At 40.7% G+C, this 18065-nt stretch overlaps 1 protein-coding gene across 10 annotated transcripts in view; it reads right to left on the bottom strand.

The window, feature by feature from the left end:
- The window catches only part of PTPRK (protein tyrosine phosphatase receptor type K), a 415551-nt gene that overhangs the window by 196450 nt on the left and 201036 nt on the right, over positions 1–18065 (bottom strand). For all 10 annotated transcript variants that reach the window (XM_087774463.1, XM_087774462.1, XM_087774464.1 and 7 more), the window contains exon 6: positions 14841–15015. In XM_087774463.1, coding sequence (XP_087630589.1) covers positions 14841–15015 — 175 coding nt within the window. The remainder of the gene's footprint in view (positions 1–14840; positions 15016–18065) is intronic.

Below are 18065 nucleotides of genomic sequence, written 5' to 3'. Positions count from 1 at the left end.
AGCAGTGCTTCATACACTGCCAGACAGCTGCTCCTTTGTATCCCCAATAAAGGGAAAATATTCCCATGGCTAGTGATGCAACCCATAGATCACAAGCCTGATCACACTGAGCGTATCTTCTTTTCTCTAGGACATGCAAGTCATCCAGTCCAAGAGAAGTGGAAAGTCAAAGAATAAATCATTAGTCAAGACATTTCCAACTGCTGTCAACACATTTCAAAGTCAGAGTGAAGTTCAAAGCAGGCATTAAAAATCATGAGACTACAATCTCAATTTTTAAGCCAAAGAAAAGCATTTGGTTTACTCATATCTCCCTTCAAAAGCAGTAGCCTTTACATCTCCAGTTGTTAAAAAACACAACTTATGTTACCATGAGGATGTCAATGTAAGAACAAAACTGAGATTTTCACATAAACTGTGAACTGCAACTTCAGGTTAAAAAAAAAAAACAACACTTTTTTTTTTTTTTTTTTAGATGTAATCCTTATTAGATAGTGAAATATATCAGATAATCAATATAATACGTTAATCTTGATTTTCTCAGGAAATGAGTAAGCTGGTCTACAGACAGCTTTACAAAAAATATGTATGGCATTGATGCTTTGTAGTGTTCTTCCTTGTGTCCACAAACAGGTACAGTTCCATACGGCTTACGGGATTTATCACAAAACAGACACAAGGAGCAAAAAGGAAATATAAATACCCCAAAATTTGAATAAAACATTCCACCACGTTACAGAAATTATATTATAAGATGCTTGGCAATTTCAAATAAAACCTAAATTCAGCTAAGTTATAATCCATTTATCTGGGGAAAAATCTAAACAAAAACTCTAAACTGAACAAAGTATTTTCACTGTTATTTATTTATTCAAATTAAGTAATTCACACAAAGTTAGGACTATCGTTCTTAATAACACTGGAACTCCTCATCAGATGTCAACCCTACTTTATAAGCCTTGAACCAATACCATGCAATGTATAAGCCTTTCAGATCACATTGGTTAAGAACATATTTTGTACTTAAATCCTCCTTTCTTGGAGGATAGAGGTAATGCATGCAAGTTGACTGTTGAGAGATTTTTCCCTACCACCCCTCCTAATCATTTTTGTTAGGCTCTAAGGTTTCTAACATAAGTCAATTCTAGGCAATTTTTGATTCCTAAGAAGGTACTCTCGCTTTTTTCTAACACTATTCACTGAGGTTTGTCTCTGTCTAGTTCACAAGCTCATGAGTGGAAATTTTCATTTACTAGTAAAGAATCCAGAAGGTGAAAAATTGCGCTCAGTACCATATATAGACACCAACTGGGATGGTAAACTCAAAATGCCTGGCAGTACAAGAGATGCTACAAGTTTTAAAAGTTAAATGGCTAAGAAAAAGGGACACAGTATAACCACATGAAATGTTACAGAGGGGGTCCTGGACACAAAGCAGGTTTGGGTTTGAGTTTTCTTTGGAGGGGCAGGGGGCGGAATCACACAGAGTTTAGGAAAGAGATGAAAATTCAAACTTCAGTCCCAACACAACAGTGTCATCCTTCCTCTTCAAGGAGGTATGGCACAAACTCCGCCATTAGCAACATGCACATACCTGGCGAACAGGAGAGAGACACACATTCGTTTTCCTTATAACACTCCTTAAATCTTCTCCAAGACGTGCCTATTTGCAGTTCCATATCAATCTCAGTGACAAGCTCTCTAGCAAACCAGCACATCCAAATTCAACACTGCATCTCAGCAGGAAGAAATCTTCCTTTCCACACGCAGCTAAGCTTCCCTCTTCTTCAGGAGATGCAGCTGTGTTTCTCACCATTTTCTATATAGTTCTGCAAATATACTGTCTTCCAGCAGTTAACACTGCAGGATAATCCTTCAGTATGAATTATTAAACAGACAAATATTTAAAACTCTATCCAAACTATTCTGAGTAAACTTTTTGTAATGTCTTTAAAATTATCCTCAAATAACTCCCCAACCAAGACAATTAAAGGTCACTAGTACATTGCAAAGCATATTTTTATGAGATAAATTCCATTATAATTGCAACAACTACTCCAGCCACAATTTAGACATAGAAACCAATTATCCATTTCATTTTCATTTACACCTCATGGGCTAGATCATTTATCATGTTTCATGATAATGATCAGAAGGCACATGGAAAGTGATTTCTGGAGGTAACAAATTACCTACCATATTACCATAGCTTACAAGATCCTGTCAACAAGTACTATGCATAAATAAGAGGTAATTAAATTTACAATGAGCAGGAGCGTTTGATATGCTACTTGCTTTTCTAGCAGCTGCCAAAAAATCTGGGTTACTAAATTCAACATACCAGTCTAGTTGCTTAAGTACAGTAATTTAGCTCTTCATAACGCATCAGGAATCATTACGCCACTAGCACACCAACAGGTAGACAGCATGCAGTGGGCTCAAGATCTGGAGATGAATCTCTCATCATCTGGCATTACTGCTTCTTGCCACCGAACCATCCATCATGTCTCCGAGACAGCTTGGAATGATAGTGCCAGACCCTCACATTACTGCTCCTTGAACCCTGTCTCATCCATCTTTTGCATCATTCACCATTTGCAGCTACGTATCATCTCCCTGCTGCAAAACTGAGTGTGAACCTGTAATGCCTTTAACCTGCAGTGCCACTCTAATAGTAATTGATTTCTTTTTATTGCAGAGAAGGTGCTCAGTAAAACTCTGTACGGCTGCTGAAGCCGGGAGATGGTCAGGACAGCACTACAATGCGTCTTATGCCGTTATGAATCCGACCCATTTCTGAGGAAATACTGCTGTATTTCCACAGCTAGCTATTTTATAACACATGTATATTTATCAATATATAAAATTGGTATAGGAATATATATGCAGTTTGTGTTCCTGCAGTTCATCTACAATTTAACAGCAAGATTCACTCAAATGCAGCTGAAAATTAATGTCAGAAGTGGCTTCACTTTGTATTTTTGTTAGGTGATTCAGTATTAGAACAGTATTAGATTTTAAATACATACTAAAGCACACGGGTGCACGTGCATTCAAAAAGGAACTTAGATTAACTCTACATTGATCATGGCAAGACTTCACTAGCATGATGACTTGTGTACCATAAACCACCCAAGACTAAGCGTTTTAATTGAGCTTCATCTGAATGCTGTTATAAAAGTTTAATAAATCAAAATGATCAAAATGCCCCCAGTGGCAGGTTGGGATTCAGTTTCCAATTCAAATTCCCTTTAATATATGGCTTCTCTGACATCCTGCATTTTCTGCCATCTATGTTGAATTCCAAATGCACTCCTTTTCATCATTACCATGCATCTACTCATCGGCACACTTTTTAACAACCCTGCACAATACACAGAGATGTCAAACCTAGAGGGGTTTTCCTCTCTGCCAAACTGGAAAATGATGCCAGGTAAGGAAACTTTGCCTGCCTGTCCTGGTTTCAGCTGGGATAGAGTTAATTTTCTCTCTAGTGCTGTACAGTGCTGTATTTTGGATTTAGTATGAGAATAATGTTGATAACACACTATTGTTTTAGTTGTTGCTAAGTCATGTTTACATTAAATCAAGGACTTTTCAGCTTTTCATGCTCTATCAACTGAGAAGGCTGGAGATGCACAAGAAGCTGGGAGGGGGCACAGCCAGGACAGCTGACCCAGACTGGCCAAAGGGCTACTCCATACCATACGACGTCATGCTCAGCACATAAACTAAGGGAAAGCTGGCCTGGGGCCACTGCTCAGGGACTGGCTGGGCATCAGTCAGTGGGTGGTGAGCAATTGCATCGTGCATCACTTGCTTTGTATATTCTATTATTATTATTGTTACTACTATTTGATTTTATTTCAATTATTAAACTGTTCTTGTCTCAACCCACAAGTTTTCTCACTTTTATTCTTCCAATTCTCTCCCCCATCCTGCCATGGGGGGGGGTGGGGGGGGGGGGGTGGGGGCAAGTGAGCCGCTGTGTGGTGCTGAGTTGCTGCTGGAGTTAAACCATGACACTACCCTTAAGTAAATATTTTCTTAACCTCCCTGCTGACATCAATGGCATTTAAACCAAGACAGACCATCCTGAGCTGCTGTATTCAAATGAAACATTTGATTTAAATAACTGTGGAGACAGACCAGATAGGGGAAGGGAAACTATCCAAGTGAAATACAGCACTGATGTGATGGGGCAGTCTGGAGACATATCTAATTAAGATGAGAAAAATCACGTTATTGCAAATCATCTTCATGGTTACTGCAAATGATCTTCATGTCATTGTGCTTGGATAAAACACAGATATAAGAAACAAAGAAACACCCTTATTTCCTCCCTGAAGTGACACCTGCCAAGAGCTTTTCCCTTGCCTCTTTCTTTCCTTTGCACTGCCTCCCACCAAGTCTAAAGGCAAGCAGGGATCCCACTACTCAGTGATTGCATTTTAATTTCCCAAATGCTTTATTTGCTGCTTGAATTCACCTATGTACTTTCCCAATAAGGAGGCACAAGAGAAAATGACATAGGTATAGGACAACACCTAAACGGCGAGACCACTCGCACGCAATCAATCATTAATGCCACATCTGTGGTATCACCGGCAATGCAATTTTAAACCGCGCCGAGTGAAGCCGCATCATATCTTGGCTTTGCTGGATTAAGCAGAGCAGGTGATACCCAGCTTATGCTGCCTGTAAGGGGGCTGATAATATCTGGTCTGCCACAGAGGCAGAAGACCCCAGAGGAACATTAACTAAAGCCGGCACTAAGCCTGCTGGCACAGAGCTAACTCCTCTGCAACTGTGAGCTGCCTGGCTAAGGTTCATCCCAGGTCACTACTTCCCATTATAGGCTTCCACTGATTTTGATAGACCCTACAGCTGTATTTATTTTACTGCCAAACCACGGCAAGGACTCCACAAGACCCAACAAGAACAAGTGGCAGCCCATTCCCTGGCAAGCAGGGGGGGCCCTTTTCCTGCCCTCCTCCCCGCTCCGGGCTCCTGGTCCTCGAGCCGGCTCTGGCAAGCTGATTGCACTCCCCAGTAAGGCAGAGGTGTCCCAGCCAGGCTGAGAGGGAGCCCATTTCGTTTGTTGAACCAGCCCATGGAAGCGACACAGCCCTAGAGCTAGGAGAAGGAGAAGGATTGCGTGCGGCTGGGGGCGTGGGAGAGGAGCGAAGAGAGAAGCAAAGCCTTCCTCCCTGCCAACAGCTGCCCTTTCAACCAACACTTCACCCAAACACTAAACACAGCGATCCCTTAAAGCCCTGCCCAGGCCCAGCCCTCCTGATCTCTGCACTGCTCCCTCTTGGGCCAGCACGGGCATTTCTCTTCCACGTGGTGAGAGGGATGAGGATTACAAACCTAACTTCAAAAGGTCTTTTTCTGGGTTAATCTTGGTGGAGGGGAAAAAAAAAAAAAAAACAAAAAAACAAACAAAAAAAAACCCACAAACCACCAAACACTTTATCAACTGATGGGATTTCCCTAACACCTTACTAGCAAGTGGTGTGGGACAACAGGAGCAGACCCACAGAGGGAAGCTGTTGGTGCTGAGGACACAGCGACGCCTCTATGTGCATTTCAGGTAGTTTTGCCTGGGATGACCTTTAGTCATTACTGAACATCTACTGGCAGCTGGAAAGCATTACGTGCCTACCTTTTGGTTTACTTCCCTCTAAAAGAAGGGTAGTTCCCTTGTTCTGACGGGAACCCAGGGCCAGGAAGTAGGGATAATCCAGAGATTTGCTTTGAAAGCACCTTCCTGTCTGAATGTTTACATACGTGGCTGAAGACGACCTTCAGAAAACCAGTCAGGCCTGCCACATGTTTATGCCTGGACATAAAATAGCATCACACCTAATAGCACACAAAATAGTGTCACACTTAATAATTAGGAAAGATAAAAGAAAAACTATTTGTAGTTCTGAAAGTGATCAGATGCCTAGACATGTACCAACTTCAAATATACAAAAGCAATGCTCAAAAACAAAGAAAAATAGCCACAGCTGGTAAACATCAATCTGACTAATTACCAGCATCCCAGGCCTTCCTCCTCTTTTGTCCTTTGTCCTGCTGGTTTCAACTCAGAGCCTGTGGGGAGAGAGTTCCCATCATGGCTTCCACCGAGAAGCGCGTGGAAGAGAGACAAGATAAGAGGACTTCCACAGGGTTTGCTGCCTCATGTGCTCTCCATACAGGTTGGATGAAGCCTTGCAGGAAACACAACAGGAACTGCTGGCTGCTTAGACTGACGAACCAAAGTGCCACACAGCATCAGCATCCACCACAGATGTGGGGAAAAAGTATACACCGGGCAATGAAAACCATAAAAAGACAGTGTCCCTTGCACAAAATTAGTTCATTATTTAATTGTGAATCTGTTTTGGTTCCTGCATGGTTATTTTTTAATAGGTGATTTTTAAGCTAACTATGATTCTTATATAAAGATATTTAGCAGTTATGCAAAACTGTACAGAGCTTATAAATCTATGCTTTGGCACAAGAGGTTATATATTATTCATTCTTACCTGTGAGTGATAACAGGATTGAGTTTGATTGTTTAGATGATGATCTAACAAAAATAAAGATTAAAAAAACCCCACTTCATCAGCTCAATCACCTTGCATGGTCACTTTTCTTCTCTGACGTAGCTATTAATTTTGTGTTTTGTTAGTATCTGATAAACTCTTTCGACAGGCTCTATGGCTTCACATATAGAGCAAGCAGCATACTTTTAAGAAGAAACAAGTTAAGATGAGCAGTATTCTCTCTCTCTGCGTCTGTACTTTGCCCTTCTGCTCTACACTCACACATCTAATCCATGAATGTGAAATGAAGCCATGACACTTAAGTCCAAGTAAGGGTACCACCTCTCACTTAGATGCCTGAACCACAAATCACTGGGAAGGTAAAATCCTATGCTAGCAAGAGACACCTCTACATCTGCTCTTCTCTGATACTCTGCGCCAAATACCAGCAACTAAGCCCAGCCACGAGCAGGACGTGGGGCTACAGGACTTCGGCTTTTGCTCTGATCCAGAGCAGTCACCTTAAAGTTCAGGGAATACAGTAGGATGATGCATATCAGCGCAGAAGAGGCTAGCTTTTCCCTAATGAGAATATTAATCTAGACTATATCGAGCAGTACAAAACTCATGTCTTTTGAGATAAAAGCAAAATGTGTGCTTTATCTTACATGTTTCAGATCTTCCTAAAGAACAAATCACAAAAATACAACAAAGCAACAGTTCACATTAAAAAGACTTCAAGAGGATTGTAAGTAGATAGAAACACTCTTCACCCAAATTAGGACAACACAGGGATGAAGCAATCAGATAGGCAATGTCCATCATACCAAACAGCAAACTAATCTTTGTCAAGAATACAAGGTTTTGGTTTTACCACACAAACTTTAAAAATCATGCATACATGAAGAGACTTTGAAATAACAGCACTTTGCTCCTCCCTTGAAAAAAAGTAAGCAAACTGCTACAAAGCATTGTGGCATTTCATGTTTAATGTGTCCATTGATGATTTGATGATGCAGAGTGTACCCTCAGCAAATTTGCAGACAACACCAAACCGGGAGGAGTGGCTGGTAATGCCACAGGGTTGTGCTGCCATCCAGAGGGACCTTAAAACAGGCTGGAGAAATGGGCTGATGGGAACCTCATGAAGTTCAAAAAGGAGAAGTGGAAAGTCCTGCACCTGGGAAGGAACAACCCCAGGCACCAGCATATGCTGGAAGCCACCCAGCTGGAAAGCAGCTTGGCAGAAAAGGACCTGAGGGTCCTGGTGGACACCATGTTGAATATGAGCTAGCAACGTGTGTGTGTGTGGGGGGGGGGGGGGGGGGGGGACCAAAAGCAAAAAAAAAATAAAACAACCAACAAAACCTCTCAGCTAATGGTATCCTGGGCTGCATCAGACGAAGTATTGCCAGCAGGTCAAGGAAGATGATCCTTCCCCTCTATTCAGCACTGGTGAGGCCACACCTGGAGTGCTGGATCTCCTGCTGGGCTCCTCAGTACAAGAGAGACATGGACATACTGGAGAGAGTCCAATGAAGGGTCATAAAGATGATGATGGGACTATGAGGAAAGGCTGAGAGAGCTGGGACTGCTCAGCCTGGAGAACAGAAGGCTCGGGGGAGATCTCATCAATGTGTATAAATACCTGAAGGGAGGGTGCAGAGAGGACAGGGCCAGGCTCTTTTCAGTGGTGCCCAGTGACAGGTCAAGAGGCAATGGGCACAAACTGAAACACAGGAGGTTCCCTCTGAACATCAGGAAACACTTTTTTACTGTGAGGGTGGCCAAGCACTGGCACAGGTTGCCCAGGGAGGTTGTAGAGTCTCCATCCTTGGAGATATTCAGAAGTCATCTGAACACGGTCCTGGTCAACTGGCTCTATGCGGTTCTGCTTGAGAAGGGGGGGATGGACCAGATGACCTCCAGAGGTCCACTCCAACCTCAACCATTGTCCGATTCTGCGATTTCAAATGTAGCCCTGCGCAGCCAAGATTGCTCAACACAGAACGATAGAATTGAGCCTGTTTCAAACATGCTGCATTTCTGCTGCCTCCTGCGAACCCAAGTCTCTTTGGCTTCTTTTAAAAATGCAGTCAAAACTATTTTCTCCTGCTTCTCCAGGAAATGCAGTTTTCCTGTGCTTTCTAAAAAAAATGAGCAATGCACCTATTAATTACGTAAACCAGAGACAAATGTTGCCTTAGCAAAGGAGATAAGCAGAGTTACTTGCACAGAAGAGTTGCCTGATGAGAAAGCAAGGCTGCTACTCTCTCTGGTATGGTAGATGTGCAAAGAACTCGGAACTCCTATCTGGCTCAATTGATTAACTACAAACATAGAGACTTACTGAGGTATTTTCCTATATTCTTGTTTCATTCTTTTTATGTAAAGGAGGCAGGATTTGACTTCAGGGTGACAGCCCTTCTTTACCTGCTGCAAGAAACAGAGGATTGAAAATAGGCAAATTTCTGTGTTAAATCTGCTTAAAGAGGATAAGATCTTAATATGGTAGAGAAATTAAAACCAGAGGATGTCACAAAAACATCAAGTTAATCGGATCCTGGAGTATTCGAAAGATGCTCACACCTAAATATATACCCAAAACATATCTTGTGTTTCATTAGCGAGGTTTAGAAAAACTTCACAGAATCATGCGTTATTTTTCTGACTGCTGCAGAGTCATTGAAACATTGTCATCTGCTTTTCCTACAAGGATATAACCATGAGAGAATTATGCTTTGCTAGTGGGAAAACCTGGGATATAAAGTAGTTCTGAAGATGGGCTGAGAGTCCAAAAGAGTAACAGTATTAATATCTGTACTCCAGGAATGCACCTTATGAACCAGGCATAGCAGCCACATGGCTCTTCCAACTCACAACAACTAACATGTTTGCATACTCCTACAGAAGTCTGGCAATGGTTCAAAGGGGCACTTAGCCAAGATAATGATGTAAAGCCCACAAATTTCAACAACTTCCACTGTGGAATCTCCCTCCCTAGTTTTCCCTCCGCTCTGAAATTCAGTGAATTCAGAGAAACACACACCCAAAGACCTTGCTCAAGGCTCTTCAAAGACACAATCCAAAGCCCTATTACATATCACCACTGTCTCCTGGAGACTGAATTTCTGAACACATTACAAAGCATCACTAATAATAACCTGATTTGTCTAGCATTTTATGGAACTGATGGTGGGCGATAAGACCAGGAGGTGGGGGGGAATCTACTATTCATCGGACAGAGAATTTGATACTGGAGGACAGAGATATGGGTCATTTTGCAAAATTGGTACATAGAGAGTTAGCCTGTTTGCAAGCAGGGAGTATATTTTCAGACTACCTGACACATTTTCTTCTGTCTGCTACCTAGTGCTCTCCGTGTCGTTAGACAGGCATATTTTTAAGTCCACTACTATACTGAACAAATAAATCGTGTAGAAAAATTGAGGACACATAGTGGTACAAATCCAGAGATTTCACTTTTTTCCAGACAAAACAAGTACTAGTGAAATTTGGAAAGTGAATTTCAAACCACAACTTTCTCAAAAGGAAAGACTTCAGTTTTCTTTTAAGAGAAAAAAAAATAACGCTCCTATGAGAATTATTTGCCAGGGCCAAACTCCATCTTCACAGTGTTCTGGCATCACCAGGGACCAGCCAAATTGATGGTTTTCCTATATAAAGTCCTTAAAGGGATTCCAGACAAGAAAGGCAGAAATATCAGTGCCAGACTTATTTCCATAACAGAAACCGCTCCTGCTGGCAAACAAAGTCCAGTAAGGGAAACAAAGAGGAATATCACCATAAACCTCACCAAAACTTGAACCAAATGACTTAGAGGAGAGACCACTTGCCAAGTCAAAGCAAATACAAGAAACAAAATAACTTTTTTCATATTAGTAAACCCATGCAAACAGGTCAGTTTACCAGAGCTTGCAATTTCTGGGTCAGAGGACAGTAGAGGAAAACATGTGGAAGAAAACTGCCTTTCTTTTATTTTCTGTTGCTAACTTGGATTTATCAGTATATTTCCGTATTGGAACTATAATCAAGGTGTAGACCTCCCCTTGCTTTGACCCCACCATAGAAGAGCTGTTTGGGTTGGATGAAGAAATGTTATAAACTACTTTCACCTAGTGAAAACATCAAAATTTGCTATAATTTATGACTCCAATAAAACTTACAAACTTATCAGTAGAACCAGACATACAGCAGAGCTATTCATAGATTATTAACAAACATTACAGCTGATTCATACAGAGTCTTTTTCCTTATCTTTCTTCCCTGTCTTTAACACTAACCTATATTTTCTTCCAACTAATCTGTGTAAGATCCACTACACAAAATAAAACACACCATATTTCCTGCTGATTTTGCAGTATTTAATAGTATAATATTAAGTTTTGTACAATTAGTCTTAACAATGTGTACCTACTTTAAAGGAAAACAAACTCAGGAAAGCATACAAATAGTTCACATAAAGTGTAATTCCTTATCATACCCTTGGAGAGAGTGGTTTCCTTGGGATTTTTTTGACAATCAGAGCAACAAACTGCTGTTTCACAAAAAATAAAAAAAAAAAAAAATAAAAAAAAGATGACTTAGCATTCAAGTAGATCTTCCAGATCCACTGCAGCCGAAGAAACTGGTGGTTTCATTCACAGTCCCTGCAGGACTGCCCGAGTGCAAGACATTCCAAACAGGGACAAACTAAACTGGGATTATTCTACAAAGTTTAGCTAATAAGCCACGTAAGAACACAACATTAGTTTCATCTCTCCTGATGGCCACTTTTAACATGCCAAGTCAACCAAGAAGTTGTTCACAATTGATGTGATGAAAACCGGCTTGTTTCTTCATGCACAAGGTCGCTTTTCTGATAAATATTGCCAACTTCAGACAAATATTCCAATAATTTTTAAGAGCTCTTAACAATGACACAGTACAAGAATTGGTTAAAGGGCAAAGATCTTTGATGACTGGAGAGTGCAATACTATTTGGTACTGCAATTTTTAGTCTACACAACTGTATACAGAAACTATATGCATGAGCCAGGGCACATGTGATGTCTTTGGGCATGTAATTTCTACAATTCCATGTTAAGCAGTAAAAGGAACAGAAAGACTTTGAGAGCACGATACACTTGTTCTCAAAAGCAAGTAAGAAACAAGCAAAAAGAAACTGTCAGTGTCGTCTTGTTCACTCTCACTTACATTTCACAGCTACCATTCCTCCCAGCATCTCCCTCAAGTTCCAGTGCAGACAACCCTGAAGACTTCAAGAAATTACCTTCCCAGAAATTGCCAATTTACTAGCCACCAAGGGAAAATATAAATAGACGATTAATCAGACGGACCTATTCAGGAGGATAAGTCAACTAACAGTAATGACAGCACCAAGCTTCCTGTAAGAGGAAGGGGAAAGGGAGAGCTCCTTCTACACGTATCCAAGAACGACAGCAATGCCATAGAAACCATGTAGAAAAATCAATACAACGCAGCCACTGAGCTGGGAGCGGAAGACCAGCTCTAAGCAAAGGTGAGACATTAAATCATTGACTGGAACTACTTTTGGTAAAATGTCATAATTGAATTACAAATCCTACCCTAGTCTGGTTTTTCTTCAAAAAATTAATCAGAGTAATTGAGTTATCCCTTTCAGGGTCTTTAAATGTATACCATCCCTCCCAGGTAACTACATTCGTAATAAAGTTTAGAATGCCACTGAAAGTAATTCTTCTGTTAAAGTTCAAAATGAAATAATGATGTTCCAATGTGATGTACATTATATAATTGGAAATTTTCATTACTGAGACTAACTTATGGACTGCCCATCAGAAAAGTACCAGATGCCTCTAAATCTATATTATGGTACCACATGTCTGTACAGACATGGAACATGTAGGCATCTCGGCCGTGTACCTGAACACCCAGGTTTTGAGTTACTGGGCAACAACTCCTGTTCCTCATCCCTCGCTCTCCAATAACCAGTGCTGTCAATAAAGTTTGGCTTCTACAAACCGAAGACCTTATCATTACTCAAAGTGATCTGGAAGCAATACTAAAGCTATGACAAAGTAAATTGTGTTTCATCGTTTTCCCCCCTCCTCTGGCTGTGAGAACACACAGATCAATACTCTTCAGCATGAGAATTCTGCAGTGAAATTTTCATTCGTTACAAACAGCAACAAAAAGGCCCCAAGCATGCCCTGTCACTTCCAGTTTAGAAGGAAACGCACTAATAAACTCTTCCCCCTGGGTCATCTTTGACAATGGGCAATACTATGCCAGCTCTTATTAAAGGCAATTCGTATCAGTGGCCCAAAAATTTCCTTTAAAATTATCATCTTTTGTATCCATGTAGCAGGATGTCAGCTTTAAAGTGCCACTGAGATATAGGACCTGTCATTATGGTTAATTTTCAGTACAGTTTTAACACCAGGGTAGCTGATCCCTGAGGGTATGCTTTTTTGGCTAACAAGATTTATTTAGTGGTTATCCAAACAAGAAAATATATTACTGTATATTGCTTTTCAAATATAACAGCAAGCAACAAATCCTACTATAAAACATAAATCTTTGTTCTCTACCATGTTGTCAAATGGATGAAAATGTTTTTATAAGATTAATCTTTTTCTTCTATTTTTTTTTTTATATACAAACCCTTAAAATTCTTGGGCTTCCAATGCAAAAAGCATGCAAAAATTAAAATTGACCTTAAAATATGAACCCTATATAGCTGTTGTATATATAGCTAGATATCAAGTTTATGTTTCGAGCCATAAAGATGGTATTTTCTATCAAATGACACAAGCTTCTCAGTAGAACAATATGCTTCATTGAAAAAGAGAGTACTATGAAGTTTGATATTGTTATCTCATTTTTTGAGAGAAATGGTTGTTTAAGCACCCTTTTATTGCTCTTTTATAATAGAAAAAAAAAGAAAACTTCATTCACTGGATTAACACATCCATTTGCCCTGCTTTTCTAATAACAAAACAGAAAGTCTGTTTTCATGCTGTAACGGGACTAATTTCATTGTATTAGGATGAAGACCACCTTGCACTTTGCTAGACAAAAGGTACATCTACAGAATAAAAAAGCTGTTACCATATTGTCTAAATCCTCATATGGTCAGCAAAGCCCATTTTTATTGATGTTATATAGAAGGCATAAAACCTAGTTGACCTCAATCAACTGGTCTCCCACAGAAAAGACCTCTGCCAGTAAATGCCAGATACCAAATATCTTAAAGCATTTCCTATACTACTTTTATTTCTACAAGCTGAGGACGAGCTTGCTTTCCCTGTCCTGGCTCCAGACGCAGTGGCTGACTCCCAGATGCCGACTGACCAAACAGCTGAGTGCCGGACCAACGAGTCAAGCAAGAGCCCATCATGCGCCCAACCCCTACACTTAACTGGCCAAAACAGCCCCCACACCAGGCTGCAGCATCACAGGCAGATTTTGTACACCACTCTTTTTCCTACTTGAAAAACATTAAGCCTCATCACAACTAAGAGTGAAATGGGCAATTTTGCAGGTGACACAATTAGGCAAGGAGAGACTTCATAGGCCAAACATCAAGTGACTTTTGGAAGTGAAAACCAAACTCCTATATTCAACCATATCCTTTGCCAGTCAGATGACATGCTTCCAGAACACAAAAATAAATCACCAACCTGACGTCGCCACACACAAGCTGTGGTTGCACCCCAGCAGGCTACTGAATTAATTGCAACAAAAAAGTATTTCAAGTAGAAAAAAAAGCAAGTTTTTCATTTTCTTTTTCCTAATTCAGAGGCTGGAAATCATCATAGAAAATCTCCATAATGTTCTCAGTCCTTGGGTAGGTGAAAGTTTACAACTATTTTCATATACCTGTCTTCCAGGTAACAGAACAATGTATTATTATTTGCTGTACTACCAGTCTGCTCAAGGCAACGGGTTTTAAAAGGGAACGTTAACTAATTACAATGGATTCTCTCATACCTGTAAAAACAGTTACGAAAAGTTAAGTAGTTTTCACCTTAAGTTCAACAACCAGCATCCACAGAAAAGCATACAGGTATGCATTGCAAGACGAGGGTTTTTACACAAATGTATTCTATGGAAAGCAATTATAAGCAGTTTGGCTAACCAGTCTTTCATTTTATGACAATTTCAGAAGCCTCATAGGGCTATCTTTGTACGATCATTTCAGATCAAGGTATCTGTAGGCTAAATAAAAGGTGTAAGTAGAAAGCACTGGTATTAGAAGCATTTAAATGGATAAAATGAAAGCAATTAAAACTTTACCTCGAACAATAAGTTGAGCAAAATTTGACACTCCCGAACCTCTCTCTGACTGAGTCACACAGCGGTATAAATCCTGGTCGGTTTTTGTCACCTCTTGCAACTTAAAGGTAGCAGCAAATCTTCTGTGATTGATATTTTTAGTCTGAGCAACTGGAATATCTTCCCCATTTCTTCTCTGAAAATAAGAGAAACCAAGGCAGAGTTATCTCATAAAAATACAGAAGACATTTATCACGATCATCATACAAAGAGTACATAAAAAAACCAAACGCATTCGCCCCGTGCAGCATTTGCATGGTAGAAGAGCTCAGTGCTGAGGTTCCATCAAGAGACAAGCAGTACTCAAAAGCCCTTCAGAATCAAGTTTGGGGGTGAAAGGCACCATTAGGCTTTTGCACTGCCACAAAACATGACCATGACATACTCAACTGCCATTGCTTCATAGCTGGAACCACAGGAGAGCCCAGCAGTAGCAGTTGTAATCCTAAGAAAATTCATTCAACTTTAAATAAAATTATAACAGACACACTGAATGTATTGTAAGAAATATTGAAACAAACCTGGCATTGAGAGATTTCATAGGTTTTCAACAGCTCTTTTGCAGCAACCACCAATGTTTCCTTTTTAATGCTCCCTTTTATCTGCCCAAATTCAATACCTTCTAAAACTGTACCTTTGTCATACTAAGCACCTCCTATCTACCTAAAGCTAGTTGAAATAAAAAGGGGAGGGAAGGAAGCTGCTAAAAGAGGAACGATGTATACCTCATTTAAAGGAAGGAGCTTAAAGAGTTCTGAAAAAATCATAGCTACCACGAACCACAAAAATTTAATCTGTCTGGAGCTGCAGCGCAGGGTGAGAGGTCAGTACGGTAGAAACAGTTTGAGCTCTTTTGTGACCCTTTTTTCTTATTCCCATTCATATTAAATGCTCAATTTTGATTTTATTGAAGAACAGACCCTCCACCAGAAGTTAGCATTAAAAAAAAAAAAAAAATAGGCAAAAAAAGCCCCCAACAACCAGAAACGTGCACCAAGTGAACAAATGATGTTCCTGCTGTCTTCCATGGATCAAACACATTTCAAACATTATTCCCCGACCAGGAGACTGTTTCTGAGCACTCAGCTTTGCTCAGCCACTAGAAAGACATCGTCATTTCCTTGTAACTGCATTGCCAGCTCTGCTCAATACGTAGCAAAACGTGACTCCCACGGTCATTTTTAGCTCTAATCAACCCCTGGAATGAGAAACTTCATTGAGGTCTTAAACTCCAAGCTTTCTGTCTAACACAAGAAGCAGCACTGCTGAGCCACAAGAATTAATAACCCAAAAACCTGTGGCAAAAATAGCAAGGAGAGAAAAAGGAAGTGAGTTAATGCTGCATGTGTATTTTAGCCAGCCTCCTGTCACAGGCAGGAGTACTTCATAATACTCAAACACTCTATTTTACATCTGCCCTTCGTGATCTTAGCACGCGTTAGTCACTCTCTAAACAGTTCAGCAGTAGATTAGCCAGGGGTTCAGCACTGCTTCAAACTCAGTGAAACAGGTATTCATTTTAACTATTAGTGCGTTTAAACAGATGAATTTTAGCTTCTGCCATCTTTTTTGAGCATTGAAAGCACCCATCCCATTTTCCACTGCAAGCCTTGGGTGAAAGCATTCATTTATACCAACCTGGCAGAATTCAGTCACTGGTATTCCACTACAAAGACCACCCCATCACCTTTATCACCAGCAGGTTTACTGGTGTGACTCTTCCTCATTTCATGAAGACACCAGCCAGTTCCCCCCCGCCGCAGCCACCCTCTTTGCCATTACACCAGAAACGGCAGGGAGCCACCACCCAGGGGTAAGCTCAGCCTGCAGGGCCGGGCCAGAAAGTACAGCGAGATGCAAAGAGCGAAACCAGATGGCCAAAAGAAGATGGCGCGTGAGACACTTCCAAAAGGTACTCTCACTGCTTCTCCCTAAAACACTCACCATCCCGTAACCACCAAAAGCCTGCTTATCACATGGATGCAATCTGACAGGGCGTTCACAGGGCAAAAGCAATGGAGGTTGGGCACTTGGAAACCTGTATCCACCGCAGCGCAGCCGAGTCGCCCTGCAGCAGGCACCGGCTCCCTCCTCAGCTCTGCGAATATCTGCCTTCCAGTCAGAAGAATTAAGGAAGTTTTCCAATGCCTGCAAAGACTCCTACGAATGAAAGGCCTTACTGAACTTCAAAGATCAATGAAATTATTAAATTCCAATATCACACAAATGAGGGGTGATGTTAAAGGCTTTATTTCAGTGCTGCTGAAGCTACAGTAAAATTATTTTGTGGGAGGTGCACCTCCCCCTCCAGTTAGCTGGCTTCTCCTGACAGCAAAAGCTAAATCTGAAAGCAGGATTTTCAAGCTACTTCCCCCCCCCCCCCCCCCAACTTTCAACCCTCTGGAATGATAACTTAATATAAAACTTGGATCTAGTGCCTTGAAGTAACCAAAATAACCAAACCTCACAGTACTTTCTTCCTCTCGTGCTTGTCTGTGCCCTCCCACAGCACATGCTCTCATCGCCACACCACAGCCAGACAGCAAAGGCAAGTCAAGCTCCCCCACTAAACACAACCTTGCCATGTAATTGTTAAAATGACTGAGCAGCATACAATAAACAGAAGGCGTATTTTTAAAAACTATATGATAGCAGACTTGACAAGTAACCCATGTAATGTAGTCTTTCTTGCTCTGACGGGAAAAATAAATATCAGAGAGTTTCCTAAAATGAAGGATTCCCTTCAGTAAGTCCAGTGCTTTAAATTTGAATGCCAAGCACTCAGTCTGCAGGAGAGAAGCACATCCAAGCTTGCTGTGTAAAATAATTTACCGTCCAAAGCTCAGAACTTGCTTACTTGAGCTAGTCTGCATGCTTCATGTTCAAGAAACAAGTGAACCGGACTCCTACTTAAAATGAAATATTAATGCACTTTCAGAGCAATTAATCAAAATGAAATTTAACAAGCTTTACAGTTCTACTCCAACAACAAAACCTAGGATTTTCTTTTCTGTTTACATCAGTGATTTCCTACCACTTTATCTTACAAGGCTTAGAGTAGTTGGTCAAATTTCTGTGTATTAGGATTTGTTTCCTGGGAACCCAACTGCACAATTACATCTTCAAAGTCTATCTTCATGTACAGCTTAGCCATTAAAATATTTTCCCGTCATTAAAATGATGAAA

Source organism: Nipponia nippon, unplaced genomic scaffold (genome assembly GCF_047370975.1).
Source record: "Nipponia nippon isolate SJK-2023a ecotype South Korea unplaced genomic scaffold, ASM4737097v1 scaffold_4, whole genome shotgun sequence".
In the NCBI taxonomy this organism is placed as follows: Eukaryota; Metazoa; Chordata; class Aves; order Pelecaniformes; family Threskiornithidae; genus Nipponia; species Nipponia nippon.
This window is presented reverse-complemented; position numbering and strand designations above follow the sequence as displayed.